The sequence below is a fragment of the Xenopus tropicalis genome, chromosome 7 (genome assembly GCF_000004195.4).
Source record: "Xenopus tropicalis strain Nigerian chromosome 7, UCB_Xtro_10.0, whole genome shotgun sequence".
NCBI classification, from domain to species: Eukaryota; Metazoa; Chordata; class Amphibia; order Anura; family Pipidae; genus Xenopus; species Xenopus tropicalis.
In genome coordinates this window covers 99337133-99362408 of record NC_030683.2, presented here as the reverse complement: position 1 = coordinate 99362408, position 25276 = coordinate 99337133, and the positions used below count along the sequence as shown (strand labels likewise).

At 39.4% G+C, this 25276-nt stretch overlaps 1 protein-coding gene across 2 annotated transcripts in view; it reads left to right on the top strand.

Moving 5' to 3' along the window:
• Nucleotides 1–25276, top strand: part of plekhg5 (pleckstrin homology and RhoGEF domain containing G5) — a 187643-nt gene that overhangs the window by 79824 nt on the left and 82543 nt on the right. For both annotated transcript variants that reach the window (XM_031905609.1, XM_012967360.3), the window contains one exon: nt 17936–18065. In XM_031905609.1, the coding sequence (XP_031761469.1) occupies nt 17936–18065 (130 nt within the window). The remainder of the gene's footprint in view (nt 1–17935; nt 18066–25276) is intronic.

Sequence of the window (25276 nt, the reverse complement as noted above, 5' to 3'; positions counted from 1 at the left end):
TTGTCGCCCGTGGCTATTATTTCATCGCGTGGCTATTCTTTTGACACCCAGGACTATTCTTTTTTGACGCCGGCGACAATTTTTGGACGCGCGACAATTTTTTCCACAGCTAATTTTTTCATCCGTTTTGCGAAACAATCCGCCAATGGCGAAACGTGGAAATTCGCCGCAAATCCATGCCTGGTGAAACATTTCGCCCATCACTAGTTTTGATGATAAAATTGCTCAGGATTAGTCACTTCTGGCAATATTATGCCTGAAAAATAGGTTTATTGTTGCTTTGGCTAAAATTCCCTATAGGGGCTGAATAGTGTGTCATGCTAGTAAGACTGGCCCAATACATGGCATCGAAAGCCCTTACAATATACCTACTATAGCCAGTTATAAAGTACGGGTTGCATTTATGTTATGGGCTCTTGATGTGACTGTGCAATGCATGTAGCCTAACTTAGCTTGTAGCATGTACGAGATTGTTATACAATACATTAATTGTGCAGACAGTTGGAGCAAACAGTGCAATAAATACATTGTAAAATATTATACACAGTTAGAAAGAGTAGGGGCCATATGTTAAGAGGTTCAGGAAGGAGTAGGGCCATGAACCTTAGCGCTTTCACTGTAGCTTACCAGACAACAGTCTTTGCTTGAAATTCTACAAATAATTTAAATGAAAAGATAAGGCAACATACTAGGTGGCCCTAAAGAATCCAACACTTATTCCTTATACTATAAGTTGGTTTTCCTATCCATTTATTTTCCCAGTAATAACTAAAAAAGTAGGCAAAACCTAAAGCGTGCACAGAATATTCCTTCTACATTTGTATTTGACATTTAAGTGGAAGTTACTATTATGTCTGTTTAAACAAACAGATTTAAAATAACGCTTCACAGCATTGATCAGGCATCTTCCATAGATAACAGAACTTTATCTGGCATGGTATAAATTATATATGTACCGTGGTAGACGTGATTAAGTCCAAAGAGAAATTATTATGCCAAAGTTACTCACAAAATAAAGACATACAACAATTACACAAAACAACCCAATACCAAGACCCCTGGTAAAAATCCACTTAATAAAAATTATCATTAAACTAAGAATGACTTAAGACTCAACTTTCCATCCTACCAAAAGGAGAAGAATTATACAGAGTAATGGCTGCTGGTACCTGCTGGGCACCTTGGAAGCTTCTTCTCTCTAATACCACCTCAGTTCCCCTAATACAGGTTTTTATTAACTTCTCAGCTTCCTGGAATCTACCACCAACTCCTTAGTCTTAACAACATATAAATGAAGATGATTTACTAACTGTCCCCCAGCCTTTGGTCCCTTTCTGATACAAGTCAAATATAAATAGGGTAAACAGAAAGGGAGACAAAACAGTCCCATGTGGTACCCCAATATTGTAGACTATGGTCCAAAACTGGTCCAGTACTGATTTCACACATATACTGTATATATACTGAAACTAAGCATCCAGCAAAGGGCCATCCAGATAAGGGGTCATAATAAGGGATAACCAAGATTTATTGCCTTTTATTGGTGGTGGTTTCAGTGCAATGGGAATAACTTTAATTCAATCTCATAAAAACTTCACTGAGGTCTGGGGGGGTAGATCTGGAGATAAACTAGGCTTCTTTCAAATCCAATTGAGGCTCAAGCTCAGCTTCAAAGGCAAGGAATGAGCTGCTATATAATTTGCTGTTTGCAAGCAGTGTTACCCACTCTGACAGGGAGATATAGCATTCTGCATGACAGAATCACGATCCTAGTCTGGTGTTTGCAAAGTAATGTACAGTAAATGCAAATATGCAATGTCCTCAGAGTACTACTAAAATGTCATTTCTTCATTTTCCTAATTACATTTCTGAGAGAAGACCATTATAGAGGTAAAGACATACAATATAATACATTTAAGATATAAATTTTCTAATTTAATGGATGAAGCATCTAGCAAGTAAAAGGATGACATGTATCATTCCATTAGAGACAAAGGGACAGACAAAAGCTGACCTAGGCCTGCTTCATATGGGTGCCTTTGTATATAGAGTCCATCTTATTATCCATCTCTCACTGGCACTTAAGAACTGTTTAAAGACTAAGGGGCACATTCATAATAACGCAAGTTTGAATCTCGAATGGGATAAATTCAGATTGGATACGAAAATTTCTGCAGATTGCAAATATCACGAATATGCTTACGAAAAGATCGTATTAGTCACGAAAATATCGTAATGGCGATCGAAAGTCACAAAATGTTCGTACCGAATTATTGTAAAATGCAGGAAATCCTTTCTGACTTTGATCCTTCTGTGCATGATTTTGAAATCCCATAGGGCTCAATGGCACTCTGCAGCTCCAACCTGGCCCAAGGAAAGTCTCCCATAGGGCTCAATGGCACTCTGCAGCTCCAACCCGGCCCAAGGAAAGTCTCCCATAGGGCTCAATGGCACTCTGCATCTCCAACCTGGCCCAAGGAAAGTCTCCCATAGGGCTGAATGGCACTCTGCAGCTCCAACCTGGCCCAAGGAAAGTCTCCCATAGGGCTCAATGGCACTCTGCAGCTCCAACCTGGCCCAAGGAAAGTCTCCCATAGGGCTCAATGGCACTCTGCAGCTCCAACCTGGCCCAAGGAAAGTCTCCCATAGGACTCAATGGCACTCTGCAGCTCCAACCTGGCCCAAGGAAAGTCTCCCATAGGGCTGAATGGCACTCTGCAGCTCCAACCTGGCCCAAGGAAAGTCTCCCATAGGGCTCAATGGCACTCTGCAGCTCCAACCCGGCCCAAGGAAAGTCTCCCATAGGGCTCAATGGCACTCTGCAGCTCCAACCTGGCCCAAGGAAAGTCACGATAGCGAAGCTTGAATGAATCCGAAACTTTCGTACTCGGCACGACAAAACGATTTTTTGGCGTAAATATTGTCGCAAAGTATGAAAAAGTCGCGCAAGCGACGAAAAAATAGCACAAGGTACGAAATTGTCGCAAAAAAAACAATCATTACGAAAAACACGCATTCGGACGCATTGGGAGCATTCATGGATTGATAAACCCCCACCTAAGTATTGTATAACATTACAAGTGTTTCCCTGGCCTTATTTTCTCTCTAAACTACTCTGCAACTGAATTGTCCTTGCCTTGCCTAGCGTTTTTTAAACATCCATAGTTTTTCAAATTAAAAAATGAGATAATGAACATTTGCAAAATTGCTTAGATTACTTCCATCTGCGTCATAATAAAGTTTAAATTAAAGGTGAACTTTTCCTTTCCTATAGCATTCACTTACAGTCAGTGCAGTCTTATCAGAGTGCTGTTTTTGTAATTAACATTTTCTTAGAATTTATTGTATCTTTTTTTCTTCACCTTTGTATGAAATAATATACATATTTCAGAGGCTAGAAGTTTCCATGTTAACACCATAATATTTCACTCCACACACAAACACATCAGGCTGCTTCCTTCTGTTTTAGCCTCCTGTGTGACGTGACCTCATGGCTCGTGTCAGTGAAATGATGGAATAATAGTGAGCACGGGGAAGGTGATGGACACTGTATTTGTGACTGCTATTGTATGAGTTTCCGTTGTACAGTAAATTGCACTGATTATATGACCTTGACAGCAGATTGTTTTAAATACGTGCCAAGGCTTACTGCCGCCTTGCGCTGAGGACATTCTAACCAGACTGTTTATACAGCTGCAGGAAAATACCAAATGAATATACAGCAGCTTCCACTGATCTCGACCCAGCTCTGAGCCTTTGGGCATTTTTATACCCTGTTCTTGGCATTCAAGACTTTTCAGTCGCCTTTTGTTTAACAAGCGTACAAGTTTAACCCCTCTTGCTTGAAGGCCAATAGAGAAGGCAAGGCCACCATTATCAAATGCTGCCTCAGCTTTTCCAAGTCACTTCTGCACTTTTCAACTTGATTTTTAAGGCCAGTTTAGAGCTTTACCAGCTCCAACCCCCCCCCCCCCCCAAAAAAATCGAAATTTATGAGGAGGCCCTTTACATCCCTGAGCAGATTGAAGAGGCTGTCATGGGAACAGAAAACAAGAGGAGGCCTGAAATCATTCAGCAGAGAGACCACTTTTTACTTTTATTGCTGTGCAGAAGACCCTTGGTTCATGATGCTGGGAAAGAAAATGCTTGAATGAGTTGTCCAGAGCCACAGGAGGAGTACGAGGAGGAGGAGGCGGAGGAGGGGGAAGTTCAGCACCCTTCTAACATCTGCAAAGAAGTTGTACTTGATCTTGCTGCTGTTGCTGTCTATCACTTTCCATTATATGAAAGTCATTTAAGTAATCCTCTTACACCCAGTACCTGAACCCTGCTTTACTGTAAGGGAATTGTGCAAATCTGCGTACTTGCAGAACTACTCCGCTAATGTGTAACTGATGGAAGCACAGACATGACAGCTTTGATTTGCTCTACAGGCTGCTGCTATTCTGCACACAAAGCAGCACTTTGATCTGCAGTCTGATTAAATGTATCTCTCCAAGGGAAAAGTACATTGGGGCGGGGGTGAAAGAATTGGCTTGGTGCTTTAACACTGGCTTTCATCTCACTTTTTTTTCAGGTTATAAACTCTATAAAAAAGATTGATATTGGATTCTAAGCAAGTGACTCATAAGTGAAAGGAAATTGAGTAGAAGGAAATATAAAATGTGCACTTGGTAGCCTGCCTAAAAACTAATAAGAAATGACCCATTTAACTTCAGAAGCTCAGTTTTTGCTATTTACATTTCATTTAGAGCAGCGGTGGCTCAAAAGCCCCTAATGTTTCCTTCCTATAGAGCAAATAAATGCAAAACCCCAACACTTTTACATACCCAGTCATTTATTTAACTCAGCTTCGCACAAACACTTCCAACAATGACAAGTCTGTCCGAATGTTCTCAATAGAAGGACATAAAGTTATTTTGCCTTTTATGATACAGAAATATTGCTGTTCTTATGCAAGTTTTCTCCGGAAATGCAGAGGAGGCTGGATGGATAGCTCCTAGTTACCATAGTTTCCAACAGCATGTGGGTATTAGGGAGGGATACAAGCATACATGAGCAATTAGGAAGGCTATAAAGAATTTTCTTCATAAGGAGGTATGCATGAGAATGAATAAGCAGAAGAAATAAAACCTAACTAAAGAGTCTGAAAAGAGGCACCCATTTTACTGGAGAGGCACCATCTTTCTATGTATATTTCTATGTAGCTTTATTATGAAAGGGATATTATATTAACTCATTAAAGTAACTCTTGAGTAGGCCAATATCTAGGTGAGTTTTGAGTTACAATTTGCTAAGCCAAGCAAGCATTCTGTAATTTTCCTGATATTTTGACCTCCTCCTATGACTAAGGGGTCTTTCTGTAATTTGGATCTCCATAAAAATCATTTAAACATCAAATTAATAATTGTTTTTCTCCAATAAGGTTTAATTTGTTACTAATATTAGACAGGATCAAGTACAAGGTACTGTTTTATTATTACAGAGAAAAAGGAAATAATTTTTTAAAATTTGAATTATTTGATTAAAATAAAATCTATGGAGATGACCTTCCTGTATTAAGGAGCTTTCCGGATAATGGGTTTTGGGATAAGGGATCCCAACTTCTGGGCCACAGTAAATTCTACATGCCTGGGTTTTTTTAGTTGCCCTAGGCTGCAAATGGACCCTTTTATTTTATAACTAAAGTATATAAAGTGTCTATTTCAGAAGAGTAAATTTTTTGGTTTGCCCATAATGAAAGTTTATAAGAATATAGTATGTCCACTGTAACAAATACAGATCATATTTAAGCTGTGCTGTTGTGAGAGGCCTATTTCAATCCAATATATTTATATGGACAGCTTATATAAATGTTCCTAATACCGATGAGCGAAAATTTGTGCCAGGCGTGGATTCACTGCAAAATTCTGCATTTCGCAATTGGCAAGTTTTTTCACAAAACTGGCGGAAAAATTCGCCACCAAAAAAAAAATTGCTGAGGAAAAAGTCAGTCATGTCAAAAAAGGTTGTAGTGCATCAAAAAAAGTCATGGTCGCTGCATTTTGTGAATGTTTTGCCATTTTGCAATTTATTTTTAGCAGCTTTGCTAAAACCAAATGGGACACATTTGCTCGTCGCTATTTCCTAACTGTCCAAAGTTTTCAGCTTCAGAATGATCAGTGTTGCCATGGGTTTATTTCTCTGTGTACTGTACAAGGCATTTATGTATCTCTTCCATGAATCCATTAACACCTTAAACAAAGAAGGTTTTGGAACAATGCTCCATTTTGATGAATGGAACTGGCCAATGCAATTAAAAAAAAGCAACTAAACCTACATTATCTGTGAAATAGGGAATAATACAAGTATTAATATTAAGCTGCTGTTGCTACAATAGGGACAAATAAGGCGCCAAGTTATTAACGTTTGCGAGGACAAGGAGTCTCACACTGAAAAAGCATTTCCCTTGCAGTTTGACAAGTATCTGATATTTATTATTATTATTTTATATACTCAGGAGCTCAGAGGAGCTGAGATCATTTATGCATTCGTCTATGGAAGAACTATATCACTGGACTTACCTAGGGTAGCATGAAACCTACTCAACGGCCCCAGTCTATAACGTCCCCAGGAACAGAAAAAGGTTGCCAAATTATTTGATGCTTGATAAAGTCTGTATGGGATATTATTCCAATAACCTGGAATATATTCCTGATTGACAAAAACGTATTGTATGCAGCTGTGGCCTTCTTCTTTGTAGAGGACCCAGATCATTAGCCCTGCCCCTGAATGTTCAAATTGGCCTTGGTAAGGCTTACCAAATTGGACACATTTAGTGATCCAGGGCAAATAAGTGGACCTTTTTGTTTACAATCAGTTTTACTTAAAAGTGTATAGTCTCATAACAAGGCAAAGCAGCCCATTGATCATAACAAGGCAATGCAGCCTATTCATTGCAACCGCACCTTCAAATATCCTCAAACAGGGAATTTTAGTGGGACTCTCAAGAGGAGCTGTAGTTGGAACAGTAAAAGCCCTTTATGAGCTCTTCAAAACTGCTCCCTTAGTAAACAATTTAATGGTGCTATACATGACTGGTAAGAAGTTACAGCAAACAGCTTATTTTTCCAAGAGACAAAAAGCCTAAACTGCTTTATGCCCTTTATTGTCCCTAAAAATGGCTAATTCATAGTGACCCCAGATCTCTTAGGAATATAAAAAATGAAATGTTTAAAAATAAAGGGAATCCACTAAAAGTGTTTAAGAAAACCACTTGAAGGGATACTGTCATCAGAGTCAAAAGTAATTGATTTTGCCTAGAAACGGTCTGACTATAATGAACTCTGCATGGAACTGCCTTTATTATACTTGACAGCACATTTACACCAGCCAATGCCAGTAGATGGATCCATTTGCTAAATACCAGTGCAGAACAATACAGTATGTACCAATCTGTAATGAGTTTCACAAATTGTGCTCAATAAAGCAAATTCAAAGTAATTACTAGGGATGCAGGATTCGGCCAGGATTAGGCCTTTTTCGTCAGGGTTCAGATTCAACTGAATCCATGGTCCTGGATGAACCAAATCCGAATCCTAATTAGCATAAATTAGCATATGCTAATTAGGGGTTGGAAGGGTTAAATGTTAGGGAAAATTTGTCCCCTTTCCAGATTCTAATTAGCATATGCTAATTAGGATTCTGATTCGGTTCGGTATTCACCCGAATCCCTTGGGATGGATTCGGGGGTTTAGCCGAACCAAAAACCTAGGTTCGGTGCACCCCTAGTAATTACATGTGTTTGGTGGCCTTTGGCCATTGGACTAGTCCAGCTACATCTAAAGGACCTCAGGTTGGTTATCCCTATATACATTAAAAATAACTTACAACTTTTACACAGTACAATGTTCCCTTTGTTTCTTTATGGGCTCTGGTACACGGGGAGATTAGTTGCCCGCGGGCGACTAATCTCTCCGATATGACATCCCACCGGCGAAAATGTAATTGCTGGTGGGATGGCAAATTAAAGAGTTCCTTAAATTCTGTGGAGCGTTGATCTGAATGCTCACCCATTCTGGCCTTGTATGAACCTTGTGGATCACATCATTGACTAATCTCAGTTACTAAGAGTTGCTCCAAGGTACATGTACTTGCCTTTGCAAGAATAGCCTGTAAAAAGGACCATGCTTGATGAATGAATTAAGCTCTTGTTTCTCCATCACTGAATGAATTTCAACTGTAACCAGCATTCTGTTATAAAGTAAATATTACTGTGTACATTGATCCATATCAGTATTTGGACAGGTTTATGCTGAATTGCATTTTCTGCCCAACTGGTGCGCCCAACTATTCAGCAAAAAAGCAGGGTAATATGAATAGAGTGTTGGAATGCGTTCCATAGTTCACATTCAAGTCACATTTTCATAGCTGACTTGACACGATAGGGCTGTAGATTGAGGTTTTTTTCGTTAACATCTCAAGCAACACTAATTTGTTAATCCCTTTACTCTGTCCCACGTAGCTAATTGTGTGACTGCAATACTTACATAAAGCACAACACGAAATAAATGAGACCAAAGAGCCTACTTAGCAGAGTGCTCAAGTAACTGGATTTAATGTCCTTATTGTATAGTGTGGGGGGGCATGTTGCTCGTTGTGCATTATGAGGCCTGTAAATTGCTGCAGCACATTCGGAGAATTTTAGGCATTTTGTTATAGATACAGAAAGAATACCATGTATGGAAAGATTGAGGAGATTTTTGATTTTCCTGAATGTCTTTTAATAACAGTAAAAATCTTACATTACATTGGTTAAGGTGCCATGTTTCAGGGTGAGGACCAACTCTCTGCTGTGTTGTGAAATCCTCTTCTCCTGTATCTCTGGATTAAATGATGGAATGGTGTTTGTACTTGTCAGCTATGTACTTATACAAGGTGTCCTGCCAGGACCTAATCAGTTTCAATTTAGCCCACTTACACAATTTCCCTTCTGATGGAGAGAGGATAAGAGAGTAAATGTGCAGCACATGAGGCTATGCACCTCCTCCCTTGTAACCTCCTCACATGTGGGCCTAATCTTGCTTCATATATATACTGTTTACACATATATATATTTTTTATTTATTTATTTAATAGAAGGCACCAGATTTAAGGCATAGGTGATGATGGGTTACAGTCCGTTTTAATTTTTTGCACCTTGTGACATACTTCTACCTGGTTGTCAAAGAGAGGAAAATTGTTTCTGCCATTGCAATTGGTCCTTTAGACTGATACGGCAGATTATCGCCCCATGTATGGGCACGAACGACGGGCCTGTCCAACCGACATCTGGCCTGATATTGGCCAGATCTCTTACGGGCTTGACGGATTTTTTAGTCAGATCGAGGACCTCATGGGCTCACTGATGTGGCCCTGAACCAACTGCACCTATAGCCACCATTCTAATTCGATCGCTTGGCCCCGATATCGGCCACTCGTATGTGGGGATATTGGGAGAAGATCTGCTCACTTGACAACCTCGCCAAGAGAGCGGATCTTACCATGTATGGCCACCTTTACAATGACAGTTAAGTGATAATACAGTGTTGCTTTTAGCTGCTGGAGGTCCCAGAAGTAGTGATGTGCAGGTGAGGAAAAACTCAACCCGCACCTGACCTGTACCCACATCTTTTACTCTGTAGTCACTTCTATACGTGCCTTAGGTTTCAAGACAGGAAAACTTTGGTAGCGGAGGAAGAGTGTACTTCCCCAGTCTGACCCGCACCCAACCCAAACCCGTGGTTGCTCAAGTTTCAACCCTAACCTGACTGACCTGAGGGTTAACCTGTAGGTCTTGCAGGTTGCGGGTCAACCCACACATCACTACCCAAGAGTACAGCTACTCTGGTCTGGTAAGAGGTAAGAGGTGGAAATATTAAAGTAAAATAAATGCACAGGCCAAGACTCATTTAGATGATGACTAATTTCAGTTTACGGCAACCCTAATGGACGTTGCTATGCTGTACTACACAGCATGCAATCAGGCTTTTCAAAAATAAATACATTGCAGAGCTGCTGCTTTCTCCACTCTGGCTGAAGGCAAGGCTAAGACCTGCTTACAATGAAAGGAAATGGATTAGCTACAAGGTATTGTTTTACTTTGCAGACACTTGTTTCCTTATTCCTGCCAAGGGGACACTGCTATTTAACAAACAGAAAGAAAAGGAACAAAATGCCACAAGAAAGAGGAGTTGCTTAGTGACTTTAAATACTCTCTCTGATTCCCAGTCCGTTAAAGCAAAACAAAACAAAAAACGAAATTTCTTTTAGCAAAATATTACACAATTTTAGGAATCTCATAACACCACTGCAGGAAGCGTGTATGGCGAGGATGCATTTGGTTGGGATTTTACAAGCCCTCTGAAGTGTAGCAAATATCCCCTGTGTGGTACCCTCATACAGTAATTGCTTAGATTTGACCTAGAAGGAAAAACAATGGTTTGATAGCAAGGCTTCAATATATCTATAGGCAGAATAAATGTGGTGCTGTATTTACTTTGTAAAACTAGTACATTTACAGAGCTGAGAAGCACCAGTGAGGCTGTGAGTAAAAATTGGAAGAAAGAACTATTTAAGCAAAGTAAACCTGGTTGAAAACGGGTGTTGTTAGTAAAGTTCATAAAGTTTATTATGCAATTTTACTAGGGATGCATCGAATCCTGGATTTGGCCTTTTTTGGCAGGGTTCGGATTCAGCCGAATCCACGGTCTTGGCCGAAAGAAATCCTAATTATCATATGCTAATTAGGATTTGGAACGTTTAAATGTCACCACGTAATCATGGAAGTGGAAACATATCCGCTTGTGCTAATTAGGATTTGGATTTGTTTTGGTATTCACCCAAATCCTTTACTATGGATTTGGGGGTTCAGCCAAACCCGAAACACTGGGTTTGGTGCATCCCTAAATTTTACTAATTAAGCCCCATTGTATGCAACTCTGCAAGTTGTTTCCAAACTGTAGAACTGAACCTTTGACTAGTTTTGACTAGTATTTGGGAATGCTAACTAGCTCGGTTTTGCATAGTTACTTGTTGTCCTTGGTATTCCTGGAACTATTGCAGAATGGCTGAAATATTATAAATGAAGGTAGTAGAGATGTCAATCTCCCAGGAAATGAATCAAGGTTATTTTTTTGTTTACAATGCTAATATAATAACCATTATGCCCAGACCATTCCTTGTTACACCCAGACCATGTCTTTTGCTGTACTACCTTCCAGGAGTATAAATACAAGTGACACCCACAGTGTGGAGTCTGACAGTTCTAATAGGTTAGGGCCTAAGGTCAAATGCTGGCTTTCAACCAGGAATATAGGCCCAAAAAGTCAGAAACTTACATGCAGTATGGGTCCAGTATACAGTCTCAATTTAAAAAAAAAAAGCTATAAAAAAACAGATCTTTATCTTTGTGTGAAGGGGGTCCCTAAATATGATTAAATTTCAAACTCAGAAAGTTCTAGTTACACTAGTAATCTAACTACGGTTGAATCAAATTTGCCTTGTAACTAATTTCACTGTGAATTTTTGGACCCGGCAATATGAACTGGCACAAATGAGCTCATCAGTCTAATAAGGAATAATTAACTAGAATAATTAAACAGTTCCATTCTTTAGTATCTATATGTGATGTGTGCTCAGCTAGGTATAGATTTGAGGCAGGGCAGAATAAGAACGTGCAGTTAACGTAACATAGATAAATGTGCAAACTGCAGTCTGGGGTGCAAGGATTCTACCATTTTCGTGCCCCCCATGTCTAACTCTGGCCTTGATTTCAGTAAAAGGAGTTTTATCAAAATGTTCAACTACTGTTTGCAGCTCATAGATCAGACTTTACGTTATTGACTACAGTTTCTGGCATTTCAAAAGGAAGCTGATAATTATAAAATCCTTTTTATGTAAAAGACCCTGTTATAAAAATCACTAACCACTCCTTTTAAAAGCTTAGAGCAGATCATATTTTATGTGCAATTTCCCCCAGGTTTATTTTACTTGGGGCATTTTTATTGCAGTGACTTTTCCCAGGAATGTTACAATGATTTAAAAAATAATTTGGCCTTATCCTGAACCTTATACTGAGCATTGGCTTTTAATCTATTGCTCTTGAAATTGCCCTTTGGTTCCATGGATATCAAGCTAGATACAGCTATGAGATCATTATCTGGAATGCCTGAGACTAAGGGGCACATTTACTAACCCACGAACGGGCCGAATGCGTCCGATTGCGTTTTTTCCGTAATGATCGGTATTTGGCCATTTTTCGGAAAATTATCGAGACTTTTTCATTGCCATTCCGAATGTTGCGCAAAATCTGGCGATTTTTTCGTAGCGTTAAAACTTGCGCGAAAAGTCGCGCCTTTTTCGTAGCCATTCCGAAAGTTGTGCAAAATGTTGCGATTTTTTCGTAGCGTTCGGATTCATTCAAGCTTCAGTATGGTGACTTTTCTTGGGCCAGGTTGGAGCTGCAGGGTGCCATTGAGTCCTATGGGAGGCTTCCAAAATCATGCTAAGTCTGAAAGTTTCGCCCGCCGCTTACGAGTGCTCAATACGAAAAAGTTGCGACAAGATACGAGCGAATCGTAATGGCTATGAAAAACTCGCGTTTTTTCGCGCAAATCGTATTGGTAACGAAAAAGTCGCGACAATTTCCGAAAAGTCATAAAGGCGCCGAAAAAAAACGCAAAAAATACGAAAAAGTCGCAAAATGTTAGTTTTCCAATCGGAATTTTTCCAATTCGAATTCGTGTCTTAGTAAATCAGCCCCCTAGAGTTTTTTGGATAAGGGGTCTTTCCATAATTTGAAGTACCATCCAATAAGAGCTTGGTTCATCTTTAAGTTTACTTTTAGTATATTACAGAATGGCCAAGTCATAGCAACTTTTTAATTTTTATTAGTATTTGAGTTATTCATCTTCTCTGACTTTTTCCAGGTTTCAAATGGAACCAGAAAACTATTGTGCTATGAGGCTACAGTTACACTTTTTATTTGTTATCTTTCTATTCGGCCTCTCCTTTTAATCTTCCAGTCTCCTAATCAAACCACTACCTTGTTGCTAGGGTAATTTGGACCCAGGCAACCAGATGGCTACTTCATTTCCAAACTGGAGAGCTGCTGATCAAAAAGCTAAATAATTAAAAAAAAAAACATAAATAACAAAAGATAAAGACCAGTTGCAAATTGTCTAAGAATATCACTACAAGTTCATTTTGAGGTGAACACCCCAAAGGGGTTACTAAACACATTTAAATAGGTAATGTTAATTAGAATTGAAAACTACCTATGTTCTTCCTAGTGCTCCAATTAATATCTCTTTGGGGGGCGAACAAATTCAAATGTTCATGTTGGGAAACTGTGTATTCAGCCAGCAATCAAATGGGCTGCTTATGGTCTCTTCAGTGATTCACTTATTTTCCAACCACCAACTGACTTGTATATATGGCCAGAACAGCACAGTGGTTGTAAGTCACTTCAGACCATGTCTGGATAGCACCAAATCGTGTAGAAAGATTAAGTGAAAAGAGACCCAATACTTGAGATTATTGGTACCACAGGGTTTTGCTTGTGTTTGTAGCCAACAAAGATATAAAACTCCAGCTACTTACTTTGTGCAGAATTTCTATTTTTTTCCCAGCCTACATGCACTATTTCTGTTTAATCAGGGCACATTTTGTATAAAAAGAAATGTGTGAAACAATACAAGCTTAAATTAGCCCCAAATGCACAATTGCTTCTAGACAATAATTTAAAATGATTTCCAAAGAATGGCCAGTGGCTGGTTGCACAAAACAATAAAAAAAAGCTGCAGTTATTTTTGGTGCCTTAGGAAAAGCCATATCACATTCAGACACATTTATGGGCTGCCGTGTATAAAAAGAAAGTATTTTGTGTTCTTTTGTGTCAGTGTAAAAATATACTGGCCTGAAAATGCCAAAATGTCAGTGATCTTAAATCACATCTGTTATGCGCTTGTATGGATAGAAAAACAGATATACCAGACAGAATTTTTTCTGGTATGTTATTAATTATTATATACTTTTAATCTATCATCATAAATGCAATTGTCTTTGATTTATTTGCTTGTTTTATAAAATTAAGTTCTGTAATGTATGTTTGCCGAATGGGATCTTTCTCTTCTCCAGCTAAATCCTCATTTGAATAGAAATACTAATTATGAATATTTTTTCATAGATGATTTGGTGGAATTAGTATTTAGGTGCATTGCTCATTCATACTTGCAGCATTTTAAGTTGTTCATGAGGGTGGATATAACAAGACCACCATGAAGTCTGTCAGTTTCACTAAGCCAGCTCAGGTCACAGGATCACCTAATTTAGTCCCTCCAGGCATGAAAAACATTTCTGTGCAAGTTCAAGAAACATGGATTTGCCCATATTTTTAAAAAAAAAAAGAAATTCAGAGCAGTATTTTAAAGTGTGAGATCAGACTGATTAGGGGGATAAAAAAATGACATCATTTCTGGTGTTGCCACCTAGTACAGGTATGGGACCCATTATCCAGAATGCTTGGAGCTTGGGGTTTTTCATAATATTTATCCCCATACTTGAGTCTAGTAAAAGTTGTTTAAACATTAAGTAAATACAATAGGATTATTTTGCTTCCAATAAGGATTAGTTATATCTTAGTTGAGATCAAGTACAATGAACTGTGTTAATATAACAGGAAAAAGGGAATATATTTAAAAATCTTTAATAGTTTAATTAAAAAATGAAATCAGTGGAAATCCTGTAATTCAGAGCTTTCTGGATAATGGCTTTCTAAATAACAGATCCCATACCCATACCTACATTATGTATGCCCTTCAAGAACATAAGTTGCAATACTATGACAGCTGTGCTTCTCGTGGATAATACAGAGGGCCATGGAAGGCTTGACTATCTGAGCAGAGCCAGCAGATGAGGCACTTATGGTATAGCATTAGTATGGATAACAATCTATTGGAATTGCTTTGGATTACAATTTCTTTTATTAGACAAAATTTTATTTTCACTTGCATTCCCCTCAAACAGAGAAGTAGTACATGCTGGCATCCATTTAGACAGACGTGGTACTATGGCAAATTACAGATATGTTCAGTTCTCAGGATGCAGCTGCAGAGATTCTCTAGATCCAGCACTGAATTGGTTGCATCCATTTTATTCCACTTTAGATAATAGCAAATGTGCCTGCGTGCTGCGCAGGCTTGGCTTTGAAAATTACAGGTGGCATTTGACTTGGAGAACAAAGTAATAATACGTTTAACTTACAGAAAAGGAACAGCTCACCACAATATGCGTCCCTTTTAATTTAACAAAAGGCAGCGGAATCAGCGGTTCTGTGTTATTCCTTTTCTTAGTAGCTAAATTCATGGTTCAGTAAAAGGTATTTTGGTTCGAGGAAAGTCATAGAGTTTGTTGCTGTAAATTAGAAATCGAGCTGTGATAGTAAATTGCTCCTGAGAATGGCTTTTTCTAACATGTTTTATTCAGTATGTGTCTATGACTGCATTCATTATTCCTATAACTGTGTGGGCTAAAAAGCATTCCTGTGATAGAAAGTGCCTTTTGATTTAATAGGCATTTCCCCGGCATGATGGCATGCAGCCTACAGGGGCAGATTTTGCTTTCAGCTGATTATCATAGCAACTGAAATATGCTCTCATCTAAACACTGACAAGAGGTGTTGGTGTAAAGCAAAACATACAAAAGACATGCAATTACAGAGCATAAACAATAAGGATAAAATCAAAGTGGATGGAATCTTTCTAACCTATCCAGGCATCAAAATAGGTTAAAAGCCTTGTTTTAATGCTTTAGTCTAATGGTTACACGCAGTGACTTTTTGCTCAATGCTTATAAGGAATGTGGCTCAAATAAAATGAATACCCTTTGTAGGGTACGATTCATCAAAATAGTGTGTGGGTTATACAACCAGGATCCAGATTGCTGACCAATGTTGAACAAGCATGCAATGATATCAAAAGACATAGAGCAGTAGTGTAAGGGTGAAGACACACGGAGCTACTGGTAGCAGTTACTTGTCACAACTACAAAAATAGACAATGCTGATCATTTACCGATAATTGTCTCTTTGTGTGTTTTAGCAGAGGAAATTTTCAATATTGTGTATGGCAGGGTATTTTCTTTAATTTAGCTGCTACTAAATAGCACTATGTGTCTTCGCCCTAAAGGTGGCCATACAAGGGCAGATTTAAGCTGTTGATTCAAGTCCTTTAGGGTAAGATCCCACAGAGCAGTTAGATCTCTGCTATCGCAGGCGACTAACCACTCCAAAGTGGCTTTCCACTGGCAACGATAGGAGTCACCGGTGGAAAGCCCTTTGCATCACTTCATTTTCCCCAAGTCACACAAAGTTGCCTGCAGCAGAAAACTTTGCGTGACTTCAGAACCCTCTGTGGGTTCTTACCCTTAGACCCATTCACCAGCTTATCTGTACATGTATGGGAACTCCTGACGGACCTTCTGGACCGATATCTGGCCGAAATTCAGCAAGGTGTTGATCGGGCAGGTTTGATATTCCCATTGGATCGGAGACCGTATCAACAATTGATGTGGTCCTCATTCCAGTGCTTCCTATACGCGTTGTTATAATTCCATTGTTTGGCCACAGGGCCCAACGATTGAATTAACCTGATATTGGCCACCTTAGGAGGGCATATTGGGAGAGGAAAGCAAACTTAAGATTGATCCACCTTGTTTGTGTCCAGCCTATCTCTCACCATTAAAAATATATGTCAATCACTTGCCCTTCACCATAAGGTCCCAGCTGGTCACTATGGTGGTGACTATTTACAGTCTTTAGGACAGGTAAGTGTGTGAATTTAAATGATAAGGCTAACCTGCTCTAAATGCTGAACTTCAACTAAAACCAGCAGGGATTAAAAGCAAAGCCAGTAATTAGAACAGTAATATCAACATTCTGATCCAGAGCTATCTGAATAACAAGGCTACTGGCAGTCCAAGTTTTATGGGGGTTGGTTGGAGTTGGAGTTTTGGGCATCCGTGTACCAGACTTTATGCAGACACAGATAGATATTGTTATACAGTGTCAACCAGTATAACAGTCAGGTCATTCCTGGGCATGTTCCTCCCAAGTGCTTTGGTCTAAAACCATGCACATCCTTGCCAAGTGCCGTAATACTTACAAAACCTCATAGTCCTCCTGTGTCCTGACTGGCACTGGGACACAAGTGAAGACAGACCATATTATCTCCATTTACTGGTAAGGAGAAAGAACAGTAAGCATGTGTTATCCATCATGAACATTGCCTAATTACAGACTTCATTTCATCCTCAAGATTTCAGAAAAGGACTTATGGATAGAATCTCTCATGTTTTTTGTCTCTAGATGAATAAAACCACATTATATGCAGGGTTTTATTTTCACTCTGTTTTGCTATAAAATTTACTCTGCTAAGGAAAAGTGAAATTTCTGCTCTGTGAGCAAAATTACAGCTTTACAGAGAATTAACATTTGTACTGGAACATATAAGCACAACAAAATGGCAAATGCCAAAGAATTCAAAGGAACCAAGGTCTTCAGATGCTAATTTGGCACTGGTTCAAATCATTTAAGATTTATACGTTATTTGAAAGAATTCTGGCTCAACCTGAAGGGATCTTGACTGTCATTGACTAAACAGATACAGAGTGCTCCCCATATTTTGATTTTCTCTTGCTCGCCCTATGTAGGTTCATCAAATTGGTGTTCAAAGCTGCTGTTCATATGGTGGTGACAGATTTAGCAAAATGGGTATTACCTTATATTACATTGCTTTTCTTGGTACATCTGTACTGCATTATATTGTGGGTTTTTATTTGCACAAATAACTAAATGAACTGTAAGTATCTAAAATTATGAGTACTTTATAGATTAACAAGTCTCATTTATGTGCCACAGGTATGTCACCATGCAGACTGCCAGCAAATGAACCAAAAGAATCCCCTTAACTTGTGCGAGTCATGTGACATCAAGTTCCACAGCACCATGCACTTTGACAAACATATTCGCTTTGACTTGCCTCCCCAAGGTAAGTGACTTACACAGACTTTACTGCTCCTTCTGGCAGCCATGGACTGGAAGAAAAGAAACCATCATTTTACGGAGAGTTTTAGAGCCATATAAACCAAAAAAAGAACAAAAAAGCTTTAGTACTGTACTTTAATATGGTTATATAATGTGTTTATTGCACATTACAATTTTAGGCAAGTTTCATAGACACCTGTGGTAACTGGCTTTTTGGTCTGGGTGTCTGCATCAGATTTGCTATGGGTGGCAGGTCCAGACTGGGATTCAAAATAATCCCTAGCATTTCAAGTTTACAGAGTCCCAAAAAACCTCTCCACAGGCCCAGTGACTCTCTATGGCATCTTACAGCAGCCTCTCTATCATTTGTCAGAATCTACAGGTTAATGAAATAAAGATGATAATACCTGTATGGTTGCTGTGGGGTAGTCCTAATTTCTTGACACACAAAACAGGATCAGACATTCGGGGACAATGGTATGCCCTTCCTCAAGTGATATAGTGAGGAATGGAAATACCATTGTCCCAAAACGTCTGATCCTGCTTTGTGTGTCAAGGGCGCTGTATTAAAATTGGGACAACCCCACAGCAACCATACAGGTATTATAGTCTTTATTTTATGTATTTGTACACTGCCGGAGGAGAAGGCCAGCTTAAATACCTGTTATCCCTGGAGTATTTATCATTAGAATCTACAGATTGCCAATCCAGGCCTGAACTGAACCCACTAGGATGATGTGACAGATGGACCCAGACAGACAGATGAACAATTTAAATCTATTGACTTGCCTATGTTAAGCCTTATATGGTTCAGGGCTTGCCTGATGGGTGGAGACAGAAGCAAGATGAAGTCAGTTCAAGAATTAGTATTTTCCCATGGCTCAATCAGTAAGCCACTCACAGTCAAGTGTAAACCAGAGTGAAAAGCTGCCTTAAATTAGAATAGCATGATTTGTGTTTGAAATGAATCTATATATCCGTCAACACTCCTATATATAGTAATTAAACTTTATTAAGTACATAATTACAGCAGTGTTTTAAAATCTGGATTACAGTCTTCTGCTAAAATAATCAGGTGAGTAACGCCTAGAAAATAAAAGAAATCTAAATTTGTGTTGCTCGCCATGTAATATAATGTACCATGGACCTCTAACACAGTGTTTTTCAACCTTTTTTGGGCAAAGGCACACTTGTTTCATGAAAAAAATCACGAGGCACACCACCATTAGAAAATGTTAAAAAATTTAACTCTGTGCCCAGCAGCAGTGCCCCCCAGTACATTGGTGCCAAGAGCAGTGCCCCCCTAGTACATTGGTGCCCAGCAGCAGTGCCCCCCTAGTACATTGGTGCCAAGAGCAGTGCCCCCCTAGTACATTGGTGCCCAGCAGCAGTGCCCCCCTAGTACATTGGTGCCAAGAGCAGTGCCCCCCTAGTACACTGGTGCCCAGCAGCAGTGCCCCCCTAGTACATTGGTGCCAAGAGCAGTGCCCCCCTAGTACATTGGTGCCCAGCAGCAGTGCCCCCCTAGTACATTGGTGCCAAGAGCAGTGCCCCCCTAGTACATTGGTGCCCAGCAGCAGTGCCCCCCTAGTACATTGGTGCCAAGAGCAGTGCCCCCCTAGTACATTGGTGCCCAGCAGCAGTGCCCCCCAGTACATTGGTGCCAAGAGCCAGCCCCCCTAGTACATTGGTGCCCAGCAGCAGTACCCCCCAGTACATTGGTGCCAAGAGCCAGCCCCCCTAGTACATTGGTGCCCAGCAGCAGTGCCCCCCAGTACATTGGTGCCAAGAGCCAGCCCCCCTAGTACATTGGTGCCCAGCAGCAGTGCCCCCATAAGTCAGTGTGCCCCGTGCCCCCCCCTAATACATTGGTGCCCAGCAGCATTTTACTTCTGCTCTTCGGCGGCTTCAGCAGCATCTTCCCCTCACGCGCTCCGCCTCTGCACTTCTGCCTACACGCGACCGCACACAGGCCCTTTTATAACGTTGCGCCCCGTGCGTACTGATGTCACCCGTACACACGGGGCGCAACCAATGATAGGGCCTGGATTTTTTTTTGAAAGTAAAAATTGCGGCCCTGCCTACGGCACACCAGGCAACATCAGTGGTTGAAAAACGCTGCTCTAACATATTTATATTTTATAAATCTATGAAAGTACATATGTCAAAGTTAGATTATTCAGCACAGAGGCCTGAAAGTAACACTGTTCCCTGATCCTGATTATTCTAACAGCTCACAATAAAATAGAAGATAGTAATCTGATTAGCTAATGCAAGTGCAAAACACTAGCTTGGATACAAAATGCAGGGGGAGAGCCTGTGCCGCAACTTGGTTTTCCAAAACCGACACTAATTTACATCCACATTGGTGCATTGCGTTCCCGACTGCGATAAATGTAACTTATTATACCTCCACTGCTACTCTTGAATTCCAAAAGAAACATTGCATTGTGGGTAAATAAAAAAACACAGCGATCAGTTTCAAAAATTGCAGAAAATAAGGAAGCACCACGGGGCCATCTGACTGACTACTTGGCCACAGGGACATAAAGAAGTCATTTGTGTCCACTCATAATTTGTAGAGGGTTAAAGCCTTTCATTTTTTAGGGCAGTGCTGTGTGTGCAGTATGAGGCATGGGATTAGCTTCTATTTTTTTATGCTTTATAATGCATTTAATGCATTATAAGAACTTTTCAGCTCATTTTGTAATTTCTCAATAACTTTAAAGGCAAACAAAAGACTGGTTAAAACCTTGGCCCTCTCCAGAGGCCTTCCTCCCTCCCACCTCCCTAACCGTGCCACCGGGGACCCCATATACTGTTCCTGGAGCAGCTCAGTGGGGTTGCCAGGTGCAATCTCACTCCACTTTAGGTCCTCTTTTCTGTAATTTCTGACCCAAAGCAGGCACATTTGTAGCCAGGTCTGGATGAGCTTGAACTTCACATGCTCCTGATGTGAGAGGACCTAAAGTGGAGCAAGATGGCCCCTGACAACTCTGCTGCACCTTTAAACCAGGTACAGAAAAGGGGACCATTTTAAGGGTTCCTGGTGGTGCATAGGGGGGAGGAAGGCCTTTGGAGCGCGCTAAGGTGTTAACAGGCTGTTCAATAACCTGTTTAATAACCTTTAATGGTTTATTTCCTCTTGCTACACTGGTACTCCCATGCCCCAGCATTTCAGTGGCACCAAACAACTTCAAAAAGCAGACGGGGTATATTTATCATGCTGAGTAAAATGTGAAGTGACGCATTACCGGGGATGTTGCTCAGGGCAACCAATCTGCAATAAGATTTCAACAGTTATAAAACCAAAGCAAAGCATCTGATTGGCTGTTATATACAACATCACAGGTGATGTTTTACTCCACTTTTTACACAGCATGATAAATATACCCCAGATCTTGCTTCTTTGAGAAGATGATATTAATTTATAAAAGTAAGAATTACAGTATTATAGTTGATCAGTTTTCGTATTTTATGTGAATGAGCAACAAATCATCTCTATTTACAAGAAATGAAAAACAATATAAACAACATACAGTATGCCAATAATCCATGTTTTCCCCATTTCAATATTTCATGGCTAACATTTCTGTTGCTATCTAATAACTCAGGCTCCCAAACTTACTTTTCTTTTATTATTGAATGAGATTTTTTTTAAATCAAAGTACATAATGAAAGGAGAATTGTTCCATAACCACACCTTATATTAAAAAACAGAATTCCTCTTCTCTGTTGTTTTTGCTGAATCCTCTCCAAGTATATACATGTTATACAGCCTAGGTTTGTATTTGTTAATGTGGTTGCTTTATCCCTCACATTGAAAGAAAGCAGTATTTTCAGGGCAGGACCAAAAAACTATAAGAACTCACTTCCGCTGAATGGTAATATGATCTGAAATAAACAACTATAGCAATTACATGCAACCAGAATCACAATTAATTGCAGTTTGAATTACGAGCATTGCCATCAGCACAATGTTCAGAGCCAAAACAACTGAACTACTGAAGAGCAAATAGAATGAATGTTTGTTGAGCGCCCGATCATGCAGCTCTTATTATTACTGTGCAGCTACCAATGTGGTAAAATCTTGTATTTATATAATCACTAACAAACTGGGAACACGAGACATTACTGAAGGTTACATGTTATGTTTACTAACAATGAGTCACGAGTCACAATAGCACTGCTGTAAAATCCAGAAACTGCTTGCTTTCTTAGTTTATACTTTTTTCTATTATTGTACCAGTAATGCAATATAGGGTAAATATTAGTGATTAGCAAACTGGGGGGGGAGGTTTCAAAAAGTCAGTGAAACTGTAGAAATTTTTGTGAAACTGTGAAATTTCACCAAAATACATTGGAGTCAATGATGGTTTGCAATAGCATATTCATTGCCTACAAAACTCACAACTGGTCTTCGTAGAAAAAAAATCATACTGATATCATACTGAAATCCTTCAGTTGCTGAAGTCGGAAATTCTGCAAATCCCACTTTTAATTTCCCATTAATTACATACAGATATAGACCTGTTATCAGGAAACCCGTTATCCAGAAAGTTCCACATTATGGGAAGGCCATTTCCCATATACTCTATTTTTAAACAAATTCTTCTTTTTTTTAGAAATGATTTCCTTTTTCTCTGTAATAATAAAACAGTATCTTGTACTTAGTCCTAACTAAGATATAATTAATCCTTATGCTTAAATGATATTTAATGTTTAAATATTTTTTTTGTACACTTAAGGTATGGAGATCCAAATTCCAGAAAGATTTCTTATCTGGAAGACTCCAGGTCCCAAGCATTCTGGATAACAGGTCCTGTACCTGTATTGTAGTGAATGCAGTTGTCTCTCCAGGGTGAACAGCGAAACAGACCACATAGAGAAATTATAACATGGATTTGAAAAAGATTTTACTGGTGGCTAAACCGCAGATATCATCATGAAACTGTACCGGAGCGAAATAGTTAACTCATACCTAGTGGAAATCATACTTCTTGTATTCTAGTGAGCCGCTCCATAGTATGAATCAATATAACTATTAATATTTTTTTAACATAGATAGCCATTTTCCATTTCAGTTATCTCCAATTTATATAGAAATCTTCTAGTGAAGTCAAGAGGACGTGACATGGGTGACAGTACTAATGGAAATACAAAAGTGGTATATTGTCCTTGAAATCTCATTATTTCATTGGCACTTCAAAGAGCAGTTTTCCATAGGACATAACGGGATTGTACATACAAGTAATTGGTAATGGAATATTCTTACATACCCTATAGATATCTGGCTAATCCCCAGCCAAATAAGACAGGCCATCAGTTTGCCCCCATACATTTGCCAATAAATTACCAGAATGATCTGGAGTAGCCATGTTGGCAGAAAAAATCAGCCTAATGTCAACTAATTTTTGAACTTCATAGCAATTTTATACCTGTCAAAGAAGCCCACTGGAGGCTTTAGGCATGCTGGGCTATCTGGAGTTAGGTTGCAATAACAGGGAAAGAGAGACCCCAATTCTGCATTATTGTAGTGATCAATCAGAGGTTTTCTTCCATTATACATACCGCAGTAGACTGGCACAAGCTGACTGGTTGCTATGGGTTTGCCCCTCTTGTTGCATTTCAACTGACTCTTCCAAGGAGCTGACACTAGGATTGACACTGTGGTCTCTAGCAGGATATTCAGTGTCAAAGGCAGAGCACTTAACCTTTTGTCAACTCAACAATGGAATAATGGAGTGTGGGAGAAAGACAAGTCCTTCCTAAGTGTATATAAAAATCAAATCCGGTTAAAATCCAAGTGAACGTAGTTTTTTAATGTATCATCTTCTCCATATCACATTTCTGCTTATTCCACAGATTCTGTTTCAGGCAAGATATTTCAGGTGACTGCTTAAAACAATAACTTGGTTTCTTCTTGCTTTTAAATTTATGAGAAAGTATTTTCCATGTGTGCCCCCACCCTTACGATCTGGAAAATTTCTTCTGATGTTAGTCATAGATTGCTGTATGGACAAGGCTTCTTCTTATTTCCTTGCATACAGAATTAAAAGAAATCAGTGTGTTTTTTTCCTGCAGTTATAGAGATTTGAGGGCTAGGTAATAGGGGTATATAAATAAAAAAAAAATTGTAAGAGAAAAAATAATAATGATACAAATCCAGCCTCGGATCTTGGTTGCCAGTCGAAATAGGAAGGCAAACAAATCAAATATCAAAGAAAAGAAACAAAAAAACAGCAAGAGAATTTGTCTTAGTAGCATAATAAAAGTTTTTGTTATTATCGACTTCTCCTTTAAAATGTAAAATCTTTGCAGTTACAAAACTCTTCCTTCAATGCTTTTCTGGTTTCCACAGGCCCAGACTGGGATTCAGACCCAATAAATAGTGACTATGGCATCTTGCAGCAGCCTCTCTGGCTTTTTCCAGAATCCACAGATTGCCAGTCTGGGCCTGGCTGTCCATAGATGTACATAGAATCTGGGAAGTAATTGTTAGGGCTCTGGCACACGGGGAGACTAGTTGCCTGCGACAAATCTCCCCGAAATACCATCCCACCAGGGAGTATGTAAATTGCCGGTGGGATGGCATACGATGCTCCGCAATTTCCCCGAAATCGCAGAAGTTTCCTCTCAAGTCATGTTCAGCGATTTTGGGGAAATCGCGGTGCCACGTATGCCATCCCACCGGCGATTTACATACTCGCCGGTGGGATGGTATTTCGGGGATATTAGTCACCTGTGACAAGGGAGATTTGTCGCGGGCGACTAGTCTCCCCGTGTGCCAGAGCCCTTAACCATATACTGAACACAACTTATTTCCATTAGTGATAAAACTGGAAGTAACTGGTCAACACTGTAAACAGGCCACTTTAACTAGCAGTAAAGCAAGTTTGATTTGGATAAAAAAGCCGAACTTCATGGACGAATGTATTATTTTAAAATATAGTTATAGGTATGGGACTTGTTATGAAAAATGGTTGGGGCCTTGGGTTTTCCAGATAAGGGGTCTTTCCGTAATTTCGATCTCCATTACTTAAGTCTACTCAAAAATAAGTTAAAAATTAATTAAGCCCAATGGGATTATTTTGCTTCCAATAAGAATTAATTATATCTTAGATGGGATCAAGTACAAGGTACAGTCAAGTACAAGGAAATCAATTTTAAAAATATGCATTATTTAATTAAAATTGAGTTTTTGGGAAATAGCCT